General features: G+C 49.5%; 8 protein-coding genes across 8 annotated transcripts; 5 read left to right on the top strand and 3 right to left on the bottom strand.

The window, feature by feature from the left end:
• Nucleotides 1-214: 214 nt before the first annotated feature.
• Nucleotides 215-535, bottom strand: EPUS_08681 (uncharacterized protein; the record flags this gene model as incomplete). The annotated part of the gene is made up of 2 exons (XM_007787375.1): nt 215-261; nt 316-535. 2 exons carry the CDS (start codon nt 533-535, stop codon nt 215-217), a joined length of 267 nt encoding a protein of 88 aa, XP_007785565.1.
• A 5,277-nt stretch (nt 536-5,812) lies between these two features.
• Nucleotides 5,813-7,160, top strand: EPUS_08680 (uncharacterized protein; the record flags this gene model as incomplete). Its single annotated transcript, XM_007787374.1, has 2 exons — nt 5,813-6,661; nt 6,696-7,160. 2 exons carry the CDS (start codon nt 5,813-5,815, stop codon nt 7,158-7,160), a joined length of 1,314 nt encoding a protein of 437 aa, XP_007785564.1.
• Nucleotides 7,161-8,998: 1,838 nt separating this feature from the next.
• On the top strand, nt 8,999-9,859 carry EPUS_08679 (uncharacterized protein; the record flags this gene model as incomplete). The annotated part of the gene is made up of 3 exons (XM_007787373.1): nt 8,999-9,034; nt 9,101-9,613; nt 9,662-9,859. 3 exons carry the CDS (start codon nt 8,999-9,001, stop codon nt 9,857-9,859), a joined length of 747 nt encoding a protein of 248 aa, XP_007785563.1.
• Nucleotides 9,860-10,855: 996 nt separating this feature from the next.
• Nucleotides 10,856-12,066, top strand: EPUS_08678 (uncharacterized protein; the record flags this gene model as incomplete). The annotated part of the gene is made up of 2 exons (XM_007787372.1): nt 10,856-11,453; nt 11,528-12,066. The coding sequence occupies 2 exons, from the start codon at nt 10,856-10,858 to the stop codon at nt 12,064-12,066; spliced, it is 1,137 nt and encodes a 378-aa protein (XP_007785562.1).
• A 4,218-nt stretch (nt 12,067-16,284) lies between these two features.
• EPUS_08677 (GTP-binding protein rho2) lies at nt 16,285-16,933 on the bottom strand (the record flags this gene model as incomplete). Its single annotated transcript, XM_007787371.1, has 2 exons — nt 16,285-16,854; nt 16,922-16,933. 2 exons carry the CDS (start codon nt 16,931-16,933, stop codon nt 16,285-16,287), a joined length of 582 nt encoding a protein of 193 aa, XP_007785561.1.
• Nucleotides 16,934-17,839: 906 nt separating this feature from the next.
• Nucleotides 17,840-21,576, top strand: EPUS_08676 (uncharacterized protein; the record flags this gene model as incomplete). The annotated part of the gene is made up of 3 exons (XM_007787370.1): nt 17,840-19,034; nt 19,081-19,334; nt 19,384-21,576. The coding sequence occupies 3 exons, from the start codon at nt 17,840-17,842 to the stop codon at nt 21,574-21,576; spliced, it is 3,642 nt and encodes a 1,213-aa protein (XP_007785560.1).
• A 73-nt stretch (nt 21,577-21,649) lies between these two features.
• On the bottom strand, nt 21,650-22,690 carry EPUS_08675 (uncharacterized protein; the record flags this gene model as incomplete). Its single annotated transcript, XM_007787369.1, has 3 exons — nt 21,650-21,794; nt 21,940-22,403; nt 22,457-22,690. 3 exons carry the CDS (start codon nt 22,688-22,690, stop codon nt 21,650-21,652), a joined length of 843 nt encoding a protein of 280 aa, XP_007785559.1.
• Nucleotides 22,691-23,186: 496 nt separating this feature from the next.
• EPUS_08674 (uncharacterized protein) lies at nt 23,187-24,651 on the top strand (the record flags this gene model as incomplete). The annotated part of the gene is made up of 2 exons (XM_007787368.1): nt 23,187-24,019; nt 24,072-24,651. The coding sequence occupies 2 exons, from the start codon at nt 23,187-23,189 to the stop codon at nt 24,649-24,651; spliced, it is 1,413 nt and encodes a 470-aa protein (XP_007785558.1).
• Nucleotides 24,652-25,145: the final 494 nt, after the last annotated feature.

Here is a 25,145-nt window from a genome sequence, read left to right as displayed (position 1 = left end):
AGCTCAACAATATTTGGCTCGAAGCCAAGATCTTCTGCTTGGGCTGGTATACTAGTAGGAGAGAACTCTCGGGTATGCCGGGAGTAGATAATGGCGGCCGCAAAGCTGAGTGAATACCTACAGGGTGGGCGTGAAGCATCTCGATTGCTTCTTTGACAGCCTTGATGGATGCTTCCTATTCTTGCTCCATTATCCATTTTCCATGACATTGCCCTTATACGATCTTCTTCTCTTGCTCCACCGCTGGGTTAAAAGCATCAACTAAAGATATATCAACACGTGAATCTGTTTAATTCTAGGAGGAATCTCGCTTACGTCGGCGAAGGCTTTTATCGATCGAGTGTAGGAGCCCGACCACCATGGCCTTCGTTTTCCCGTCGTCTCGTAAGCGTGCGTCGAGCGGGACACTGGGGTCAGTAACAGCGCCGATGTATGACACCACCCAGAGAGAGGAATGTTTTTGGATTGCACGAATACTTTCGCCATCGCTATCTCCGGGATCCGCAGACGCGTTCCGGTATTTGACCACTACCATGTCGAGATCATCATCGTTTTGGCCGGTCAAGTTTTCAAACAAGTTGAGGCAGTCGATACTTAACAATGTCGTATATGATCGCCAGCGAGTCCATTGCGACACGTTTTTACTCAGCCCGTAAGAATGAGTACTGGACCGAGAAGCAAAGTAGCCAAACTAAAAAGGATCGTGTTTGGACGAGAGAATTGTTAAGCAGGAGATTCAGTGATATTTCTGCAAATTGAGGCGTTTGTTTGAGTGTTTTGCATTTAAGTAACAATGTGTATTTTACTACCTTTATACATGTCTCTAACGGCCAGACCTGGCAGCATCGTATCCATGAGTTTCATAAGTGACTGCTCATGTCAAAATAATCATGGCTTCATTGGTGAACGTGAGAGAACATCAGATCAGTTGCGAACCATTTTCTCACCCTGGTAGGATTTCTTGCTTTTCTGATTCTACTTAGCGCTTTCAACTTCCTTTCAGCAGCTGCAAGTAGACTAGGACATGCATGGCGACGCAAATGATAAAGGGCTTCATAGCTGAAAAATCCATCCGCTTGAGTTTTGGCAGGAACCGTAGGGTGCCAACATTTTGACGTCTGACTGGCGAAGATGGTTTGTTCTTGATGTAAGAGATGACGTATTTACGAGTAATTGGCTGCCTGAATGCATCCTAACCAGGCTCTGCTGACATTGAAGTATAAGGACTTGGTAGGATCTGCTCCTGGCCTGGCTGGGTGTAACCGGTACCATGCCGCTTTAGCAAATGGACCTTTGGAGTTGAGGAGCCACAAGTAAACACCCTCGGATAGTTGACACACCACTAATCCTTCTCTCCAGAACGTGCAGACGACCGAGCTTGCCAGCAAGCACAGGTTGGAGTGCCTGACTTCCCTGACACAGAAGCCGCTAACCTCTTCGTCGACCCTTCCAGGCGCACTTTTCTCCCCCCTTAATATCCTGGAGCGCTCGCTTCGGTAGGAGTCTTCCGGAACTGTTCCGATAAGAGCCATCGCATCGTTTGTAATATCTGCAGCTTTTATTAGTATGTATGCTGTACGATGGAGGACAAACAGACACGTCGAACTGCTCAGCCTGGCGACCACCAAAATATTGTTTATCGAGGTAGCTTGGAACGCAAGTCTTGCCAGGTAGTTCCTGGCCACCGACATGAATGGTTTTAATATGTGGGTACTTTTGAGTATCTGGATAGCTGTCACCTCTCTGTTGTATGGAGGAATAGACCTGCGTCTGTGAAGCTTCTTCGCACAGGTGAGAAGAACGGTAGAATGGGTAGATGCTTACATTCCATATGAGCCTTGAGTTGTGTTTTGGCGGTGGGGTCTCCTTTCTTAGCTTTCGCTGCGAGTTCCGACCACTCTTCACATCTCTCCAGCTCCTCTTTGGGAAGTGGCTGGTCACACGGCAGGCAGTACTCATAACGTGTTAGTTTACACATGGCAGCTCAAGGATGGAAGGAGTGAGGAATTCGGAATTAATTCAAGATGAGGTGTGGAATAGAGCTCGACGCAAGTCGACGAACAGGATGTAGAAAGAAGATCGAAGGAGAACATTCCAAATGAAACATGGTTGTCTAAACATGTCTTCATCACGAGTTTGGCCCTCCATTGAACCAGAAACATGGTGCCGCGTACAAGAAACAAATGCTGACACTGATGAGTAGCAGAAATACGAAGCGGTGGTAGCGCCGGCAGGAGGCTGAAGTAGTCTCCGGTGTCCTAGTACTCCTTACATGTGGTCGGTTTCAACTGTCAAATCTTATACCGGCCATTGAGAAGATTTTGGGAAGCCAAGACTCCCACTAAGTCTGTCACCAGAACATACTACTACTAGTAGTAAGCATTGAAACAGTTTCAATTGATGTTGGTCTCAGCATTGATTTCGGTGGGCGGCGCAGTGGCTGGTATGGGCAGTGTGTCTATCAAATCAAATCAAATTAGTCAATCAAATCAAATCAAATCAGTGCTTTCAGTCAAAAAAGCAAATCAACTTCCGTGGATTTGACAAATTAATCAAACTGAAGTCTTGGCAGAAAAGTCTCTTAATGTGAAATTTGAGGATATTTTCGATAGAATAATAATAGTCTTGGCGGACACTTAATCTGGACGAGAAATCAAATAACCCCCTAGAAATATATTGCTTACTGAGATTTGCCTCGATTTGACAAATCAGCCAACCAAAGCAAAGGTCGGATTTGATCAAATACTAGTAGTCAAAGCAAATCAGGGCCTCGATTTGCTTTGTTTGATTTGATGGATACCCTGCTTCTATGGGCCAGTGTAAGATGCAACGTGGACGATGAAGAGGCTGGTCTTACTTGGTGTCGAGCTTGCTTGTCTCGACAGGAAAATATATCACTCCATACATCCAAAAGTGAGTAGTATGCTTCGAAATAGCGTTGTCGATCGCCGGTATTGAAGTCGCGACAAGTTCTGCGGTTTTTGTCAATCGACTTCTCCTTCGATGACAGCAGATCCTTCAAGACGTATGGAGAAAAGTCCACCGATTTCATGCCCTCTCTGGCTCCGTGATGAGGTATGTGATGTGATGAGAGCTTCAATCAGGCCACAGCTGTGCCGATCGATCCCCAACGTCCTCAGTCATGGACTTGGTCCCGGTCTCAGGTGCTGTAAAAAGGCCGCAGCGCCTGAAACGACATGTCCACGGATGACAAACCGAGGCGAGATGTAAAGGATATGCCAATGCCAGAATAGACCCTGCCGTGACCTGCAGGTTCAAGGGTCCTCCATTTACGATAGGCAATGTACAATTTGCATAGCAAGTTCAGCAAGCCAGCCAGGAGAAGAACGAGATTGAAGGTTGGTCTGCATGATTCTGGAATAGGTTGTGGTGGTAAAAGCACTTCGGTTTTTGCTATATAACAAGTAACAGTCATCTATTACGATTTCTGCACCCAGGCTTGAACTCCTAGAAAAACCGCGTGCAATCTCACTTCCCAACTGAGGATCAAGCCATACCACGCATCATGCCTTCTGCAGTTCTTCATGTCACGCACAAGAAGCCAAAAGCCTGGCTCTGTATGTTCGTGCAATCATGGCACTTGGACATGGTCACGACGCCGGGCAGATGACGTCGCATCACCACAAGCGGATCGTGAATGAGGAATTGGAGAACAAAAGCTCCCTCTGTGCTCATCTCAATGTATGGTGATTCCACTCACATTGAAATATAATGGCGCTTAGAACACTACTAAAAGCTTCAGGCTGGAAAATGCTAAGGTTAAACCCCAGGCGGTATTTGCAGGCATCTCAGTGGTCTTCTCGGATTCTAACAGGGGATGGTTGCCCTCGCGATCCACGATGGTGTCTATTTACTTGACTTCTGCGTGGATCACGTCAGTTAGAATGATGAGCATCATGCTTCATGAAGATTCAATTGCTGGCTCCATCTCAAAACTATCAAAGTACGAACAGGAACATTTGTGCAAGATTCTGGGCAGGCGTGCCGCAGAAAGTAGCCTCCATGAGTCCAGCCCTCTGCTCTAGACTATGGGCCGAGCTTGACGTCTTCCAATCAGTCCGCACAATTACAGCATTAGAGGATTGAAAGCAGAGCATAATCAGATATCTTGGGATAGTAGGAGCGTTAAGGAGCAAGCGGATTCCATAACTAGGAAGTGTATCATACCAGTCCCACCTATCCAAAATTGTCCCTCGATCTTCGCACTAATCCATTGGCAGTTACTTTGGTCCTAACCAGACGCCACCGTTGCAAGTCGATTTTCGAGGGCAAGTCTTGGTCGACGCCGCAGATCATGCCCACCTGGCCACGCTTGACGATTTCAGAAAGATTGTCGGTTCTGGAACGTGAGACTCAATGATGTACTATGCCAGCGACCTCGAGCAGTGGAAGGTCATTAGCCCATTCTTCAGCAGTACGTCGCAAGGTGGAGGAGTTGCCCTGATGAGACATGCGCTTATGCGCTTCTCCAGGGTCCTAGCCATGGACGTGAAATGGTGAGAGGTCTGAGGCAATCGCATCGCATTAAAATTCGTAAACCTTCCCGACTTGCTTTCCAGGTACGTTCTCAAGCCGAAAGTAGGAATCTTCCGCATCACGAAGATGAATCAAAATATCTTGCAAGGTGTGGTAGAACCAGATGTACGATTGACGGCCGAGAACAAGCAAGCAATGGACGACTGTATATGCGAAAATGTCGAGAGACACTGGCTCCCTGAAGGCGCCCTTTGGCTTCACCAGCTCAAGGTGGTGCAGATGTCATCATTGTGGATGATTCGCAGATGCCAGACATGATCCCTCTCGTCAGGGCCATCACACCGGGTAGACTCAGGGTGTCCGTTTGAATCAATTGAGTCAAATAAATCAAATAAATCAAATCCGTGCTTTCATCATATCAAATCCGTGGTTTCATCAAATCAAATCAGGACTTTTAGATTTGACAAATTATTCAAATGGAAGTCTTGGCGGAAAAGTAAATTATTTTGAAATTAGTATTCAGGGTTGTTTTCAATGAGAAAAAAGTCTTGGCAGACTCTTTTTGTGAGGTGAAATTACGAAAGGCAGTCCTCATACCGAGCTAAGTGGTGACTTAATATCGAAAGACGCAACTCCACAACCAGACGTATGGGGCTATCTCTGGGACAAGATCAAATCAGCGGATCTCTTCATCAGCCACCCCATTCGACATTTCGTGCCGGACAACGTGCCCATTTCGAAGGTGGGATATATGCCTGCTTCATCAGATTGGTGTAGTGCCTGACCATAATTCAGCAAGCCATTTGTGGGATGATGCGAATCCGTTTCCGGCTTGATGGATTGAACAAGACCATGAACGACTGGGACCATGCTTACCATGGCCATATGTACCACGCCGTGTGAACAGATGAGGATGTAAGCCCGATACGGTTACAAGTCTTCCACGGGAATATCCTTGGACCATTAGCATTCTAGGCCCAAGCTGAATGTATCCTCCACTAGTAATCTGCATCTCGTGCTGTCCTTGTATGGTGGAGCCGTCAATATCCGCATGGTGCGCTTTTTTGGCCACTTGGACGTGTTTTCTGTGAAATAGTTGTGCGGTAGACTTGTGGGTGCATTGCTACTACTAGTAGTATCCATCTCTTTGCAGCAGCGATTAAATTATCCTCTGCTAGAAGTACGTATACATCTACTAGTACTTAGTACCCTAGAGCCGGTCGTGGGAAGCGGCTAGGCAAAGAAAGCACCAGGTGTTACTGTTGCGACCATGAAGGCGATAAAACCCTACCTTTTGGGTGTACCCCTACCTGCCATGTCTTCCATCTCCGCCCATCTTCTCTCACGGTCAGCCTCGGGCCGGCCGCTCGGCTTCACAAGACTCTCCAGTTTCATTAGCTCCATCAGCCACCTGACAGATGCGGAAAGTCAGCTGTACTTTGAACACCTCGATGCCAAATCCCGGCTACGGGCCCAGCAGCCCCCCTGCCGTATCTCTCAGGGACGACCGGCGCCTCGTTTTCTCCGACCACAAATCCATGACCCACGATCCTCGAGCTGGGTAGCGCTTGAGAAAACCAAAGTTCAAGAAGGGTTGGGACGGGGCAAGCTTCTTAAGGTTGTATCGGGGAACATCGAGTGCTTCGGGCCCGGCCCAGCAGCTCGCGCTTCCGCAGCGCTAGGTCATCTCACGGGACTGTTTGGGGAAGAACCGGGACCTCTTGTTGTCATGCTCCAAGAAGTCCAGCGTGAATCGCTCCAAGCCATCATGGACAACTCCTGGGTACAACGGAATTTCGTCCTCTCCAATGTCGAACCTCCGGAATCAATCTACACCGATACTGCAGGGGATTCCTTTGTCTTGAGAGACATTGAATGGGGCGCTCACCCATATTTCACTCTCATGATGACGCCGAGGCATCTGGCAATAACGAGTTGCTTCCGGGTTCCATTTGTCACGAAGATGGGAAGGGATGCTCTTGTTGTTGATATTCCTGTATTCAGCCCTGGCAGATGTACCCAGCTGAAGGAATCCTTCCGCCTTTGCACGACGCATCTGGAGTCACTTTGGGAAGGAAGAGTCTACCGTCCTGGTCAGTTGGCCCTGATCTCAGCGTTGCTGAAAGGGGCACCTGCCACAGAGTCCAAGATAACTGCAGGCCTTGTAGGGGGGGATATGAATGCGATTGATAAATCAGAACACCTCTTCCACAAGCGTCTGGGAGGACGTGCCGGCACCACCCATCCCTGTTTTCAAGCCGTTCCAGAAAGACCTCTCTTATGGCCAAGCTAGAGGAAATACATGGAGCCACCAGTCGAAAAGCAGCCGGGAACGGAAGCGTATGGACAAGTTCTTCTACACGGGTTCGCTCGAAACAGTCGCCATCCATGAGGCTCAAGATATCACTGGCAGGTTAGGACGACTCGGTATCAGCCTGAAAACGGAGGTGGAGGCTTGGGAGTTCGAGTACAAGAGATTTAAGAAATCGTCCCTCAGACGGGGAAAGTATGTGGAAGAGCCACACAAGATATACTTTTCTGAGAGCGCCGTAGCAAAGTTCCGAGATGAAGAACAACTCGTAAGAAGGGAATTGGTTCACACGAAAATCAATGCCTGGGTCAGCGATCACTTTGGAATTGCAGTCGGCATCAAGGTCCTTTGAACTTGTCAAGTTGTCCAATCACCCAGGTCGTGATATCAATGGCACAGCTCGGTGCTAGCAATGGGTACAGGCAACTCAACTGGAGAATGTTGACATTGATCAAATGTAACACAAATCAATATACGATCATCAGACTGTTCCACAGCAGAGAATCCCTCCGATGTAGCCTAGCGCAAGAAGCGGGCTTGTCTGGTCAGTCGGGATATCGTCTGGAAGTCAAGTGAACTCCAATGGAGGGTGGTTATGACACTGCCTCAAGCTCAAGAGGAGTCCTGAATTATCGTAAGACCCCCAGCTAATCGTTTTTATTCATCGAGCGAGAGATCTTTGGTTGCGGCTCCTAATCCCCCAATCAGTTTCAGTGTTTCTCCTCTAGAGCAAACTGGGGAATCATCATGGCTAGCAGACGGGCGAGTAGTTTTATGCCTTATCATGAAAATTTTCTTTTCTCCGCTTCTGTGGGTGGCAGGATGGAATTTCTGCTGACCGAGACTTAGAAGTCTCGGTCTCACTTTCCCACGCTAGTGTATGGGACTGAGTCGGAGGGCTGTCCGATAATTCATCTTCCAGGGCCCATGGTTTCAGTGTGTCTGCATCCCAATTGAGTGACGTGCTTTCCGTGGTCGCCGAGCTTGAGCATTGAGTGTGAAAGATCCCCGTCGACCGTCCGTAACCAGATAATGGAGTCCACTACCCGGGTCTGCAATCCCTCGAGCCAAACGGAGTTGCACTTGGTTGTTTCCGTCGTCTTGAAATAGACCTGGCACTATTCTTGTCATATTTTATCCCTCGTGCGGGCAATGGCGCCCTATTAGCATCAGAACGAAAACAAGATAGAGGATGTCCTCCGAGATTTATGTCGACCAATGGTGTTCACATCAAACCGACGAACATCGTCCTTGTTTCCGAGATTGCCAAGGTAGAAAGTTGTCCAGAAAAGCTTGCTAATCCGAAGTTCGGCCAGATAATTGAAGCGCCAGCCAACCTCCGAGCGGAGAAGATATCTCCGAGCGCTCCATGAGGACCTGGAGAGTCCCTTCGGTTTCTATGTCGATAACTCGTACCAACCAGCACGAAATGGGATAGTAGGCTACCTTCTTGTCAGACGCTAATTCTACGCGTTACCTCTGCGTTTTGCCTGCTTTTGATTGGTCAATTTCTGCCGCAATTCGCTGCTAATTTCGCTGCAATTTGTACTTATTTCTGCGCGCCCTGCGCCACTTTTGAGAGAGAACAGAGCCATTTCTTCTAGCTGTTTGACACTTCTCAACCTGAGCTTTTCACCTCCAAAAGCTTTGTCAGTCGTGTCGGGAACACCAGCCACCCATGATGGAAAGAGATATGATCAGAAAAGAGATGGAAGGATTGCTGGAGAAGTTTTGTTGTATAATAAAAATCTGTAGAGACGTAGGTATCCGAGAGAAGTCGAGGGGGGGGCAAGAAGATGAATCACGAGAAATCTACGCTTCACAGAACTTCAACTGCCATTATGCACGGTGATGGAGGAACGATGCATTTCTGCATCACATCTATCCCAAGAGCAGACTCAGATCAACAGCATGCATAATGCCTCATCTGTTCAAAATTGATGCCAGGCTGGAGGAGAAGTACATGTCAAACACTGGCAGCAGATGTACTGTTGCAATGCCACCATCCAGAGGGTCCGCCAAGACTCTTTGGTGCCTATCCATGAGGAACTCCAGTTGCACACTGCTCACTGCTCACTGCTCGTCAATAATTCAACCCACCGTCATCATACCCAGAACCCGAACGAGGCCAGTGACACAGTTGTAGCAACTCTAAAGCATTCACAGAGAGTAAACACAAAAGCCGAAAATATGCTTGCCATACTTGTCGGCGTGGCCAGTGCCGTGGTCTGTAGCCTGCTGGCATATTCAAATAATTAACAGAGTGCTGAATTATGCTATCTGTCTATCCAGATTGCCACTGGACTCACCATCCTCGCGATCTACGCAAGTGTACTCGCTAGCCACTTCTCTCTACCCACACCGGCTCTCGGACACATTCTATCGATTTTACTACCGATCTCCGCCTTGTTTGGCACCTATTTCCCAGGGTACCTTAAAAAGCACTTCATCGCACGCCAGCAACCAGCCGTCTTATCCACCCTGAGCCTCCTTGACACCGTCCTCGTCACACTCGCATCCACACTCCTACAGCCAAACTTGCTGTCGTGCGAGCTCGAGCACCGCTGGCGCACAATGTTCCAGCATCACAACGCAAACGCCATCAGAGGCATCCAAGATGCTTTGGAGTGCTGTGGCCTGCGAACTCCCCTGGATCAGCCCTGGCCTTTCCCAGACCATCACGGAGCAGCGGCTTGCAAAACAAACTTTGGGAGGGAGAGGAGTTGTGAGGCGCTGTGGAGGGGCAAAGAGAAACAAGTTTTGGCAATTTGGATAGTGGTAGGGGCTTTAAGCTTGGCAACTAAGGTAAGGACTCGAGACCGAAGTAGGTACACAGGATGCTCACCGTTCTAGGCCATGTTCGTGCTCTTGCAGAGGAACAGGCCCGGGTGGTTCCAAGACGAGAGTGCCAGACGTCGGGAGTACCCTCAGGGCAGAGTCATCGAGCATACCGACGAGCAAGTTAGTAGCGGAAGGTATCTGGATCAGCCGAGCGAGGAGACCCCCCTTCGCTCGGCTGAGACTGATGTTGAGAATGAGCAGACCCGCTGACTGACGGTTGGTACTCCACGGCGAGGCGTGGGACGTTGATGAAGGTTCTAAAATTGATGAAACATGGAACTCAGTCCAAGAATGGTAATCGGGAGCATGTAGGTGGAGGGAAACTTTCTCTCAAGACGCATGGGCCCTGTAGCAATGATTTAGCGAAAAGCACCATGTCCGCCCATGCATATCCTATCTTCCCATCCCAAGTAGTCGCACTGTTGGCACAAACCATTGGAAATGCTGGAATAGACGGCCACGGATCTTACTGGTGGTGAAGTTGAAAATAGACAGAAGTCCAGCATCCTGCAGCTAAAGGTATACTAATTTAGTTGAAGATTCTAGCTTGGAGCATGTCTGGGAATGACGTCGCAGTTAAAATCTGGTCCGCTCACGCGTTTTTAGGCGCTGCCTTAGCCCCTCAAAGGATGCAGCACTTAGCAGAAAGTGCGCTTAGATCAAGCCTAACTACAAGATTGCTTAGAGTGTACCATGATATACAACTTAGTCGTCTGTGATTCAATAAATCTTATTTACTAGAATGTATTTTGCTGAAAATATGGTCATAAAATGGTCAACATATCTTTAGCTACCCCTTCTCCTGGTAAGTAATCAAGCACACCCTGTTTGAGGCCTATTCTCGTTTCACCGTGGAGTTAGTCAAACACATAAATCCCGAACGTCCGGTGCTACAGAGCAGTCGGTAGCGATAAGCCAACGTACATAACTCCGTATTTATTCATCTATCTTCGTCGAGGCACATACCATCAAACACGGCTTCGATGCCAAGACTCCTTTCGGAGAACACCCTCTTGCTCTTAAAACACTTTCGCCGAAATAGTTCCACTCCTTTTGATGTCCTCTTTAATTGTTTATCTTCACATAACATCGCCTCTGTTTCTTGCATCTTATCATTCTGTCTGCATTCTAACCATTCGAAGCGTTGCCCCGGGTGCAAATCAATCACAGCTTAAACTATTCCAACAAGTTTACGAAGTCATTAACATGGCATCAAAGACTCACTCATTGCCTTCACGTACAGAAGGAGGCTTCAAAGGCCCTCAGAAGCCCTCTCTTAGTCGACAGCTTGCGGGTTTGGCAGTGTCAGGCACCGAGCGCCATTCTCAGGGTCGTCACAGAAGTGCAAATCAACCGCAGACCGTAAATTCCCTGAGGTCGCAACCGACCAGATTGTCGCAGCTCCATGAAAAGCCAACGTCATCGCGCAACAATATTCCAGAAAGCCCATTCAACAGTCGGGCAGCGGTCCGCGGATGCTCTCTCACAGTATCGTCAATCCTGCCAAGGAGAAATGTCAGTGCAGCAAGCAGTTTCCCAGACAGCATAGAGCTAGAATGGCTATCTTCAATGAACCGTGGAGATAGCGATCTCTTCATCCAAGTCAATTCAGAGCTTTTGATTACTCCCAATAGCATTTCCACCAAGGACTTTGAGCAGACTTTTATCAATACCCACAACGGTGAAGTGTCAACCATTCATCCCAGGATGCGCCTCCGAAATTTTGGAGAGACGGATGATCCCGATTCTTGGGAACTTATCCCATTGGAAGCTGAAAATCGCCAGCCTTCCCTTGCAGCACCGTGTAAGTAAGCTTCGCCCCTGTGGATTACTCCAAAGGCCGTGCATTGTGACTCTGCTGACCCACAATGCTTCCAGGCAAGTATTTGCTAAGAACGCCCTATTTCAACCCCTCCGAACCTTGGAAGGAGTGGTACAGGGCCACTTGGGGTTATTTTGGCAAATATTATATCGTTGATGGATTCAACGGAATCTTTCCGCCTCTGTCAATTGCTGTCTCGACCAATAAGAGAGCACTTGATTTCAAGCGAATCGTACAAGCTCTTATCCATTTCAACCAGCTCTGGCCGAGAGTCTTTGGCGACGATAATAAAGACCCCAAGCAGGCCGAACCTCAGATTTGCGTGACACGCTCATACATCTCCTATCATCCCGATTATTGGTGTGCTGTTCCATTCAACGGGAGCGTGTTTTTCAACATTAGACGAGAATCGGAGGTGGGTGAACGATCGACCGTCTGGATTCAATTTGTTCTTGCTTTCGTTCGGGCCGCCGTCGCAAGTCCGTCCCTGGCACTCATTGAAAGTTACCCAGTAACTCTGGTCGGTCTCAACGACTTCAAGAACAGGGGTTCTCCTCGACCGGATGGAGAGCCGCCACTTCCATTCTTATTGTAGAAGAAAACCTTACCAAACTCATGGGAACCTCTTGGTGTTTCCGGTTTAGTTTGAGCTGTTTCAAGGTCATTCTTCTGCATGAGAGAGGCGCCAGTGTGACACCTGGCAGAAAGTGACCATGGGTGCTGAAGGCCGCGTGGGAAATCCACGATCACGCTCGTTACAGATACACCACAATAGATGCATACAGCAATCAGTGGATGTCCGCTGGGGAGAAGAGAATGTATGTTTTCGCGCTGAGCGTCATTCTTTAGGACTGAGGCTGAAACGGTCCATGCGAGTGATGGCATATATATTCTGGTATGTTGAAACAAGAGGAAATCATTGAAATATAGACCAATAAGTCATTTACTCTTGTACTATCCCCTCCGTACCCAATGTGCCAATTAGCGTAAAATTTTCAAATTAAGGTTTTTAAGCCGCATTCGATCTACACAACGCTCCGCAGCTGACTTTGCTCTTGAGATTTCAACCACGAAATATGCTACGACCACAGCGAAATACCCAGATCCCTCTGAGATATAGATCGAGCTCACCTCCGCGATTCGAACAAGTTACTAAACGGTCAAAACGAAGCAGAATTGACCCGTCTGCAATCGATCGAAATGATGTCGATCAGGCCTTGGCAGTGATCGCTCCAGCGCCAGAATGTACAGATGAACTGCCTACATTCATACCAACAGAACTGCCTCAATTTGAGGCTAATTACGTTCTAAATCGAACAGGAGCTTCTCAATACTCTAATCTATCAGAATTAGGCTTTTTTGAGCTCTTCTTTAGCCCAGTTGTGGTGGAAATCCTCTCTGAAGAAACCAATTTGTACGCCAAAATCTATATTCATCTTAAAGGGCGTTGGATACCTACTACACCCGCCGAAATACGTATATATCTGGGCATACATCTTCATTTTGGCTTATATCAATTAGCTGTACGTAGTGATTATTAGAAGATGCATAAACTGGGTCAATTTATGGGTCGAAATCGATTTCAGCAAATCCATTATTATTTCAGTATGAATTCTGCTCCTACACAGCCAAATGCGCCTTAGTTCTATCGAATTTAACGCGTTACAGACCTTATTCGAATAGCCTGCCGAAATGCTTACATACCCTCCTCTTATATTACAATTAACGAAGCAATAGTGGCTTTTGAGGGGCGTTTAAATCATACAGTTAAGCTCAAGAATAAGCTAATTACTGACGGTTACAAGCTATAGTATATTAGCGACTATAAATATATCTAGAGCTGGCTATTTCATTCAAGAGTTAATGGCATTAAATCATTCACAAAAGGTCAACAAACACAGTGGCCACAGCAACAGGGCACAGGAGCAGATTTGGATACTGAAAAAAGCGCTCTTCTTGCCCCTACTTACGCACTTGTTTTACGACTTGCTACGCAGCTACCAAAGCTGAAATTCTGCATCTATCTAGATAATCTCTTTCTGAATATACTAGTAGCTCAGTGCCTCTTAGCGATGGGTATTTACTGCATAAGAACTACCTGAAAAAAGGCTACTAGTATGCCCTTACAAATTCAACGCTATCTTAACAATAATAGCGAGCTTCTCTGGGATTCTATAATAATACAAGTCATTAATAATAATACATTAGCCTTTGTTTGGCAAGATAATAAGGCTGTTTATGCTCTTAAAACTGCTTATCCCCTCCGTACCCAAGATGTGTCAATTAGCGCCTTGGCATAAATTCAGTACCCATAAGGTGCCCGGAAAGGTACCTAATATATGCCAAGGCGCTAATTGACACATCTTGGGTACGGAGGGGATAGCCTCTATTGCACAGAAGATCAAATTCAACGAACGCGTAGATGCCCAAAAATCTCCTCTGAAAATCAATGTATCCTTGACCCTGTATTTAAGGGCTTACCCTTTAAGGATCTCTTTATACTAAGGGCTATTGATGATTATAACCACTATATAAAGGGTATAGATCAAGCGGATCAGCTACGCGCAGCATTTACTTGTCATCGCAAGCAGAATTATCGTACGCAGATGCCTTTAATCTACTTCCTTATCAACGTTGCCTGTGTCAACGCGTATTTACTATAGCTATAGAGTTCTGCAACGCATACAGCAAACGCTAAACGAACGCACAGCACTCATAGAGATTTCGTAGAGGCCCTCTGCTCTCAATTACTACATTCGGATAAGAAAACCAAGGAGAAAGAAGAATCAGATCTTATACCCCCTATAGTGCTTCAAAGACACCATAAGCACATACAAAAGAAGTCCTCTGGCCGGTGTCAATAGGGAAAGCTTCATCCGCCAGGTTGTATACGTAAAAGGGCACCTAAACGCGCATTTGGAACAGATATCACACGCTCTGTCAATAATAGCGTTTCTACAGCTATTTCAGGAGGCTCAAGGACCCATTATGAGTGCTCAAAGTGCCAGATTTGGCTCTGTATCGAAGGAGACTGCTGGGCATAGTATCACCACTCAATTGGAGTCAATTGCTAGATAGTACGGCCTCAAATAGCTCAAATAGGGTGTTTGTTGACATTTAGATCCTCCCCGCAGTGATCGACAGCGCTAATTGATCCATTCTACACCCCTGTCTGGGTACGGAGGGGATACATGTAAATACGCACTCTGCGCACTCATTTATATTAAATAGGCTGCTACATGGTCCGAGCCGGTCCGAGCCCTAAGGGGGGGGTCGAGCTCAGACCAGTTCGGTCCGGGCCCTGGAAAATGGGGGCTCAGACCGACTCTTAGCCAACCCTTGGCACAGATCCACTCGTTCATGGACTACTTAGTACTAGTAGTTAAAAAATCCTAGAATCCGGCTCGGATGCCGCATTTTTCCGAATCTGGTTCCGAGCTAAACTTTGTCGGAGCGATCCAGCTTCGAGAGCTTGAAGCACCGCAAGCCTTGAAGATAAGTATCGCAAGCTCTGCACGTTTCGCACCCTCAGGATGCACTTCTCTACCCCGACAATCATGGCATCCCTAGCCAGTGCATTTCAAATTCCAATCAGCGCAACTCGACAGGCCACCATATCGTCCGCATGCCGAAGCGTGTTGTTGAAAAGCAGAACACCATCCTCCTGCATTGCTGCGGCGCGAACAGCACCTTTCTCATCCACAACATGTCAGCTGGCACGCAAGAAGGCGGCCCCGAAAAAGGATAGACGAGTCAGTGAGTCCATCTCAAATCCTTTGTTGCTCATAATTCCTAGCAGCATAACGTAACCTTTCTCAATCAATCATCCTTAAATACTAACTTTTCACCTCTACTACTACCACAGCCATGATACGCTATTTCCTCAACCACCCCATGAACCTAACTCCCCGGCCCCTACGTTTCTCCCGTAACCGCTCCCTCCGCCATTGGACCATTCACCGTGCCTGGCAGCTCTACACCCACAAGCTCAAAGCTCAACGCCAAGCCTCTCTCCAATTACAATACAATGCCATGCGTGATGCGTGCGAGGAGTTGAGGGTTGGCGCGGGCGATGGGGGCAGACTTTTTAGGAAGGCGATGATGAAGACGGGTGTATTCGGATTAAATGGTGTGCCGATGGAGTATACTAGGGGAATGATGGAATACGTGGGGGGTGCAAGCGGGGATGGGACAGGGACGGGAACGGGAGCCAGGATTTGGAATTCCGGCTGGACGCGGTGAGTAGGAGAGGATGTGCTAGAGCTTGGATATTTTGAGGTAATTTGGAGCTGCGGAAAGGTTTATATCAAAAGGTCCTATGGAAAGGATGAGCAGAACGGCCGCGGGATATCGCGCAAGGTAACCAGGCCAATGAAGGCTTTATACCGGCGGAAGAATGTACATAATTGAAGAATGAAGACTTGCATGCCGCTGTACATCTGTTGGGGATGATTGAAGATTGGAGTTTCGATAGAGCTGCAACCCCTTACCCATATGAAAGTTCCAACACTTGACGGAGGGGTCTTACCGACGACCCATTGAGCCGGCCTTACCTTGCAAGGTCCATGACAGCGACACCGATATGGCCTCGAACATATATGGTGAGGACGATAGTCGCAAGAGAATGTGGGCATCATTGGTCATTGCTTGAAATCATGTCAGAGTCACTTGTTGACTGCGTGTTCTGGTTGTCCGCCTCCTCAAACCCTCTCCACCAACTCCCGTCTCAGACGCTCCCTGCAATGCAACGCCACAAAAACCGGAGAAGAAAGCCGTTGAAGATGGAAGTTGGTTGAACACGGGGATTATCGCATTATAAGATCACACAGCAACCACCTCCAGAACCGTTGCCCTTGTCGAACTTCAGGAGGGCTGCTCTCGTTGCTGCTTCAAACACATCATCCACTCCCTCACCTGTCAGACTCGAGCATTCCAAGTACTTCCTGGCTCCACACATCTGAGCCATGTTCTCTCCATCTTTTGCCGAGACAAATTTCTGGCTCTTCTTCCTCATCTCCTCCACAGCAAGCGGATCTTCCCTTAGATCTTTCTTCAGACCGACCAGTATGATAGGAATATCGGGACATCGTTCTCTGGCTTCTTCTACCCACTTATGCTGCACATTCTCCAATGAATCCGGACTATCGACTGAGAAGCCAATCAAGATGACGTGAGCTCTCGAATATGCAAGCGGTCGTAGTCTTTCGTAATCTTCTTGGCCAGCCGTATCCCACAGAGCCAGCTGCACGCTTCGCCCGTCCACGCGACAATCTGTTACGTAGTTCTCGAATACTGTTGGGACGTAATGGGTAGGGAAATATCCCAGCGTGAACACAGAGAGCAGGGAGGTTTTCCCACAAGCACCGTCGCCGATGATGACGAGCTTCCTATGCAGATGGTTGGCTCCGGCGCAAAGCAGGCATATCGAGGAGGGCTCACCTTCTCATCACATCCTGCGACATATTTGCAGGATTCTATGCCTTGAGCGGATAGGCAGATTGGGCGAGTTCGAAGCAACGGCAAATTAGTCCTTTTCTTGAGCCACCTTCGCCGGCACCAGGAACGAAAGGGTTCCTCGGCAAGCAATTGGTTGGGTGTGGCTGCTTGGTCACAACAAAGGGCCAATTATCAGGAATGGAAGACTTGATCCAGGATTTATGGATAACGTGGCCAGAGCAGGGAGATTCTTGTCGCCGATAGTGTCACAACGCAACAGAGATGATTTGCGTTGGGGCTTTGTGGAAAGGGTTGCTGAGAGAGTCGAGTTGTGGAGCGGGCTGGGGAGTGGTTGGTGGAACCTCAGCTGCTGATGTATGCCGAAGCGAAGCAATACGCAATGCACATAAAATGGCACTCCGCAGGCAGAGGGGAAAACTTGGGGTCAGCGTTGTAGCGACATCCGCATTAAATACGAGAATAGAGATAGTATGTGCCTGAGAGATTAGTATACAAGGAGTAAAGGTCTACGGGGCAAAGGAAGAGTGGGAGGAGGTGTAGGATTAGGAATAGGAATTGCACCTGTAGCTGGAGGCGTGAAGGACTACAATGGAAGCGGGAATTCCTGCCAAGCACAAAGAAGTACCGATACTGCCCGCTGTAGCACATTGCCTGTAGTACGCTGCATGCTTTCACCGTTGACGACTCCTGCCTTGAACAAACCAACCCCTCCATGGCACTACCCTCTGTCATAATCTACCCTGTTCTCCACTCGTCTACCCCGGCCTGGAGCCAACAGTTTCTCTAAAGGCGTTCATCCATACGACATGAAAGAAAACACCTACATCAGCCGCAAGGAATAGAAACCTGTCCCCCAAGGGGCCTTACCAGCTTCGCGAAAGCCCAGTCTTACTGCACCGAGTGACATTGCAATGCCGGCGAAAACAAAGAAGGTGGCCAATGCCCCTTCAACATCCTCAAAACCCCATCCTTCCTCTAATCTGAATCCCTCTCAACCGAACTCTAAGCCTGCCCCACCTTCGGGCGTCTCAGGCAAGAGTCAGAACGGCCCTTCTGGGCAGGGTCTTCAGAGCACGAAGCCGAGTGAGGCAGTGGAGCCACCGAGCAGGAGTTCTGACAACTCAGCGAGCCTGCCAACAGTCAACCGGAAGAAGCAAAAGCGGAGGGAGAAGGAAGCTGCCAAGAGGGCGGCGGAACAACAGGCCGAGAACGAGAGTCTGGCTCAAAACGGCTATGCTCCAACCATTCGAGGATCGGCTAGAGGCTATTTCAGGGAGGAAACCGAAGACTTCCACCACGGCTACGTCGATGAAGCTGTTGATGGAGACGACGCATTTTATAGCGGAGCTGAGGAAGCAGGCTACGGACCAGACGACGTGTTGCGCGATGGATTGGAGCAGATGGAGCAAGTTGCCAACGGCCTGACTGGTAAGAAGAAGAAAAAGAGCAAGAAAGCTGGTCAAATGCCAGGGTTGTCTCAGAACTACGCAGTGGACACGTCCTCGATACTGAGAAAGACTACACCCTTAGCAAGGCCACATCTGGCCCCGACCCCCTCACTCTCTGCTGCCGCCCTCCGGTCCGCTCACCAAAACTTTACGCATGATCAGATATGGAACACTTCTACGCAAGCAGAACGAGAGAACATAAAGCAGTTCTGGTTGGAGCTCGGAGAAGAAGAAAGACGCTCGCTGGTGAAGGTGGAGAAGGAGGCAGTGCTTCGCAAGATGAAAGAGCAGCAAAAGCATTCTTGCAGTTGCACCGTCTGTGGAAGGAAGAGGACAGCCATCGAGGAAGAGCTTGAAGTGCTCTATGATGCATATTACGAGGAACTCGAGCAATTCGCAAACCATAACAACGGTCTCTCAAACGGTGCGGCCATCATGTCCGATCCACGTGCGTACGGTCATTTGCGGACACCAAGACATCCAATGGCCGGTCAGTTTCCGATTGAAACGACTGGTCACGGTTCGATAGAGGAGGACGAAGGCCTCGACGACGAGGAATATGACGATGACGAAGAACCGTACAGTGACGAGGATATCGAAGAAATCCCTCGGGGACCTCCGGACTTCTTTACGTTTGGCAATAGTCTGACCGTGAAAGGTAAGCCGCTAAAGGTTAAAAGGGACTTCTTTGCTGACTCGACCAGATGGAATCCTGACCGTAGCAGACGATCTGTTGAAGAACGATGGCAAGCATTTCATCGACATGATGGAGTCTTTGGCTGAAAAGCGAATGCAACGTGAGGAAAATGTTCATTTCCCCTCGGCTGCTGTAGCTCACCAAACTTCTCATCAAGGTCACAATCATCCTCCACTCGACGAAGATGATGACTTCGATGACGACGAGGATGATGAAGATTTCGATAGCCAGGACGAAGATGACCTCGAAGGAGATGAGATGGTTAATGCCCTGTCCAAAGACTACAGATTGTTTGACTGACGTTCTGCAGGATGCTATGACCGAGGAGCAGCGGATGGAGGAAGGCCGAAGGATGTTTCAAATATTTGCAGCGCGGATGTTTGAGCAGCGAGTCCTGACTGCCTATAGAGAAAAGGTTGCTAGAGAACGGCAACGAAAGCTCATAGAGGAGCTGGAAGAAGAGAACCGACTGGACACTCAGCGTGAAGCGAAGAAAGCCAAGGAGGCAGCTAAAAAGAAAGAAAGGAAGAAGATGCAGAAGCAGGCCAAGGACGAGGAGAAGGCCAAGAAAGAGGCTGAGAAGGCCGCCCAAGAAGCTGCTGCTCGAGCCTTAGAAGAGCGGAAACTGGAGGAGCAACGGCAACGGAAGGAAGAACAGCGCAAAAAGCGTGAAACCGAGAAGAAAGCTGCCGAAGAAGAACGTCTGAGAAAGGAAATCGAGAAGCAGAGAAAGGTGCAAGAAGAGCGTGAGCGTCAACAAGAACTAGAGCGCAAGCAGAGGGAGGCAAAGGAGAAGGAGAAGAAGAAACGGGAAGAGGCGCGGAAAAGGGAGCGAGAGGAGAAAGAGGCCAAGGAGCGAGAAGCCCGAGAACGGAGGGTGAAGGAGGAACAGGAACGAAAGGCACAGGAAGCACAAGCTAAGAAGGATAAAGCAGCAGCAGCATCAGCAGAGAAAGAAGCGAGAGATCGGGCCAAACAGGAGGAACAAGCACGGCAGAACGCGAAGAGACCGCCTATAGCTGTACCTCCTGGAATCCATGCTGCTCATCCTCCTATACAATCTCCTCAATTCCAGGTGGCAACCCCCATTGTGCCGGCGAAAGCACCTACTCCAGCTCGTCCTCGCCAAACCTCGCAGCAAGGTCCACAGTCACACAGCTCCTCACCCCGATCACAACAGGCCGCAACCACCGAGACCACTCTTTCTTCGACACCTTCATCCATCAGCATCGCTATACCGAATCCATCAGCCTATACCAACGCTCCAGGAAAGCAGCAAAGCCAAGGCCCACCGCTGCACCATCCACAACCCTCAGCTCCGTTGTCTCCTCTCAGCACCCAGAATCGTTCTGGTCACCCTCCCCACGGCTACACTGGTATGCCTGGTCCTTCTACCAACGGTACTGTTCCTACGGGTCTAGGGATGTTGCCAGGCACAATGCCACCCATGCCCATCTTTCAAGGCCCGCCCGTGGGAGGACCGCACCGAGGCTATGGACCGCCGAACGGCATGCCCTTCCCGCCTGGCATGAATGGCAATCGACAGTTTGCTCAAGGACCGAGCGGCCATTTCCCACCTCAGCCGTCCATGGGCCCGCCTGTACCTAACCCCCCGAAACAGCCAGCAAAACCCCAAACACATTCAAGACAGCAGTCCACCTCGCACGACAGCACAAACGAATATGCGCATCAACTCACTCCAATCTCTCGTCCTGCCCCGACAGGTCAATCGCCGAATTCGACCCCCGACAAGAAAGAGAACCGCAAAGTTTCCGATCCAGAAGTCGAGCATCTTGCTACACAACTGGGCAGTAAAGCTCTACTCGACGACTCGGACATACCTCTCAACACGAGCAACTCTGATCACTTGTCCTTGTCAGGCGCTCCTGGGTCCGGAAGAGCTCCGTTCAGTAACTTTCTCGATGCTAAGCATGATGCGTTTCAGCCAGGCCACTGGGGGGGTTTTAGCCCCAACGGCAATTTCGCCGGGCCGCCAAATTGGGGTGCACCGGGCCTTACTCCCAAGCAAAGCGGAGGATGGCCATCACATCACCAACCTAGCACAAATGCCTTTGGTATTATCGGTGGAGGTGTACATGCCAGCCATCGCCCGCATGCCTCTCGGCCTGTGGCGATTCGGCTTATGGTAGCTGAAGCGTGCAAGAAGCTTTCGGCAACGCCTGGAACCTCCGCCGATGGCTTTCACCCGGCCAAGTTCTTGCTGCGTCAGGTAGAGCAGATGAAGCCACCACATGAGCCAGTGATTACGCTCAACGAGATGCTAGAGATCTGTGACACGGAAGGCAATGGCCAAAATGGCGGTGGCAGCTTCATTGTGCGGAAAGACAGCTTCCAGGGCCAGAGCGTGAGGTTCGAGCCCAGTAGCGGAACCAGCAACCACAGAGCTGTGGGAGATATTGGCAGTCCAGTGGTCGCCCACAGTCAGCTTGCCACATTTGGTGGCATCGGTCAGCCCATCGGCGGAGCTAGCAAGGGTCACTGAAAGTGCAATAGTATCTGTGTTTGAGTGTCCACGATCCGAAGCGGTCAACACGATCTTGTCGTCTGCCAAACCTTTATGCCTTATTCAGCATATCTTTCTCGGTGTATTTGGGTGATGCACTGAGCTGCATTGACTTCTTCGCCCTGCTGGTCTGAAACCAAGGGCCTTTCTGTTCAATTAGTGAATCGAGTCCACAGCTCACATCCTCTAGCTTAGAACTAAAGATGTGAGCACTTTAATCAGATGAGTCGTGTCCATCAGGAAGCTCAACGGTGCCAAAAACCCTCCCAGCCGGGTGACTGTCTTCGCTTGAAGGGAGGATCGCGCTTTTTGCATCACCCCCGGCCCCTTCCCCTAACCGACCCGACCCCTCTTCCTATACCACTGGTTGTTCGTCGAGACGTTGTAGAAGAACCCCTTGGCATCCCTCGTCCGCTTCCCCTTCCTCGTCCACCTTCAGACACATAGCTCGTATTATCGGCTGTCTGATAAATCCCCCCTGCTGCCCCACTACCCCGGCTCCCCACACCCCTTCCTCTCCCTCTTGCACCACTCCTCGGCAACTTTGCAGCTGCACTCTCGGCTCTCCTCCTCTCGTCAGCCTCGGCCTTTCTCGCTGCCTCCGCTCTACGCTCCTGCTCTTCACACTCTCTCCGCTCCGCAGCCTGCTGTTTAAGCAGGGTCTCTTGCTCGGAGTCAGCGAGATCTTGGCTGGATCCATGCCAGGACGGGTTAAGGATCAGACGCTGGTTGTGCTCGGTCTGTGAGAGAATGGCGGTCCAGGTTTGCAGGAGAGACGAGGCGGAGTGGACTGTGGTGGAGATGGTCTGGTGGAGAGGCTGTCAGATCCTAGTGTCCATTCAATATGCTGATGACGCACCTTCATGCTATTTCGTGCTTTGGCTAGACTCTCAATGGCTCCTTCGATCGCCTCGTTGACTTTGCGCACGGTTTGGAGTTCTTGCCGCAGCCCTTCTTCTCGTGCATCCTGCTTCTCCTGAGGTGTCTCCCTGTTACGCGGTTGTGCATTCTTTTGTGACGAGTGGGGTACGAGCCTAGGCTTTGAGGGTGAGGCCCCTAGGTCGTCGTCTATGTCTAACTCATCCTGGGCCATTGTTGCAGGTGACTAATAGAACGAGACCATCAATAGAATCAGATTCATTGTTGAGCACTATGCACTAGTATTCTGGAAGCGCGGTCTAGACGCGCGGGAGTTGAAGGGCTTGGCGTGGTAAACACCGGCCGCGTTACTGTACTAAGTACGTTAAGTGGATTACCAGCCACTAAACTTCCAAGTTCACATTTCACATTTCACTGACCTCACAGCGAGAGCTCGGTGAAGGCTGGGAAAGAAACGTCCACTTCCTCAAGGCTGTTGATATCCTTATTCTAACCACTGAGCTCCAGCCATCGCATCAGTATCTCGGACCTTGCAAACCATTTATTCTGCAAGTCGAGTAGCTGTTAAATCAAATCCCTTCTCTGGTTGGTGTTTATTACCTCACAAGCATTGTTTCGCAACTTGGACGTACTACGACAAGTCGTCGCGCAATAATTGTGCTATTGGCTGTCTCTAGTTTTCAGGTAGCGGTGCAGAGACACTCGCAACAATGACCACCACCCCTCCACTACGCATCATCTCTGTGCAGGAGCCTCCACCTACTCCACGACACGGTCCTGCCCACGATGATTTCGAACCGCGCTTTCCTACCCGATCTAGCCAGCGAATAGCATCGCGCGAGGCGAAGACAACACCAGAACCCCAATCTGGCTCCCGAGCTTTGCGTTCTGTGACAACACCAGAATCAAAACGATCAACCGCTCAGCAGTCTCGATATAACTTATCACCGCCAATATCCCCGCAAAAGTCCCCCAAACACAATTCAGCAAAACGTGTTCAAGTTCTCTCTCCAACCTCACCAAGCACTCGTACTCGGTCTCACGACGCTTTGTCTTCGAACCCCTCCTTTACTTCTACCTCAAGCCACCAACAAAGCTTTCTCAGCAGTTCTACAGTCATGTCCGACAGCATGCTTCCAACACCCGTCAAGACTCCACGTAAGAATAAGAAGGCAGCGTCAAACGTCAACCTGGCTGCGAGGATGCTTTTTCAGGAGCAGCCTACCGCTGGCGACGACATCATGCCCACACCAAAGAAGATCAGAAAGTCAACACGGCACAACGGTTTATCTCTGGGAAGCTTTGCTACTGCGGATGGTGCGGGAACCGATCATGTTCAGATCTTTACGGATTCAAGAGACAACGTTCCTGAACTTGACCGAAGTGAAGACAACCCTTTTGTGGAACATGCATCAGAGAAAGCTGGGCCGTCTGCTAAGCTGTTTAGTGGCACGTCCAAACGACGCAAGCTTAGCATCGAGCGGAAGAAAGACCCTCAGGTAGAAGAAGCCATCAAGAACGATGAAGGAATGGTCTATGTTTTGTAAGTCTTCAGATACTATCATCCTCACTTCTCACTGACTTGTATTACGAAGCCGCGGCAAGAAAGTGTTCAAGCGCTTTGATGACGGTTCAGAGGAGGAAGAAACCACCGTCGATCCGAATGATCTTGGGCTTTTGGAGCATAGTAGCGCTGATGCCGACACTCTCAAACTTCTCAAACCCATGACTCGGAAATCGATCAGACCAACGCGACTGTTCCAAACGGAGGAGCAGAAGCGCGCTCGGGAGGCTGAGAAGGCCGAAGAGGAAGTGACCGACATCGATGAGGAGCCAAGCGTTGGTGCTGCAGAGTCCTCCGCTTCCACTCAAGCTCCGAGCACAAATAAGAGACAGTCACGCAGGACTACAGCTACAAGTTCGACTGAAACACCTAAGGAGCATACACCCAACGACACTGAGCATCCCAAGGCTGAGGGCACTGGCGACGGCGAGTCTTCAGTTGTTGGAAAAACGAAGACAACTAAGAGGGGCAGTCCCTTCGATTCTTGGAAGCGGGTAAAGCCTGGATCTTCTGCCTCCACAGTTGCTGCTGGCAAGGGTCGGAAGAGGACATCTTCGGCCATGGAGGAGGGCGCGCTGTCAAGTGCTGGCAAGAAGGTGAAGAATCGCTAATTCAGGGAGTTGGTTCGGGGATGTGATTGGGGTTCTGTAGCATGCTCCTGGGGAGAAAGTGTCTACTGGTATATCTGGTCGGTTGGGCGCAGTGTCAGAATGGTCTCCAGCACTCAAATAGGCCTCTTAGCTACATACGATCGACAGGGTCATCACCACCACTCTGCTTGATTGAGATAACCAAGTCAGATCTGCGGCCAGCCAAGGGTTGGTATAGCCATCTATTGAACCTGACACTCCGTACCCTCATGCCACCTCAGTTGATGTACTACGTACTACGTATTTAGTACTCGTAGTATTCGAGTAGTAGCGGGAGAGCAGCAAGCGTGTCGCGTGTCACGTGAAGGGACCTTGGCCTAGCTTCTATGCTACTAGCTAGTTAGAACTGATTCTAGTTAGTTTGGTGCCCGATCGATGTCTGCGCCCAGTATCAGCTTCGACAAGGCCGTCGATTCGTCTGCTCGTCTTCTCGCTGTATCCTCGTCGCAACCTCA

The sequence above is a fragment of the Endocarpon pusillum genome, assembly GCF_000464535.1.
Source record: "Endocarpon pusillum Z07020 unplaced genomic scaffold C670349, whole genome shotgun sequence".
Lineage (NCBI taxonomy): Eukaryota > Fungi > Ascomycota > Eurotiomycetes > Verrucariales > Verrucariaceae > Endocarpon > Endocarpon pusillum.
The sequence above is the reverse complement of the archived record's forward strand: the minus strand, read 5'-3'. Positions and strand labels throughout refer to the sequence as shown.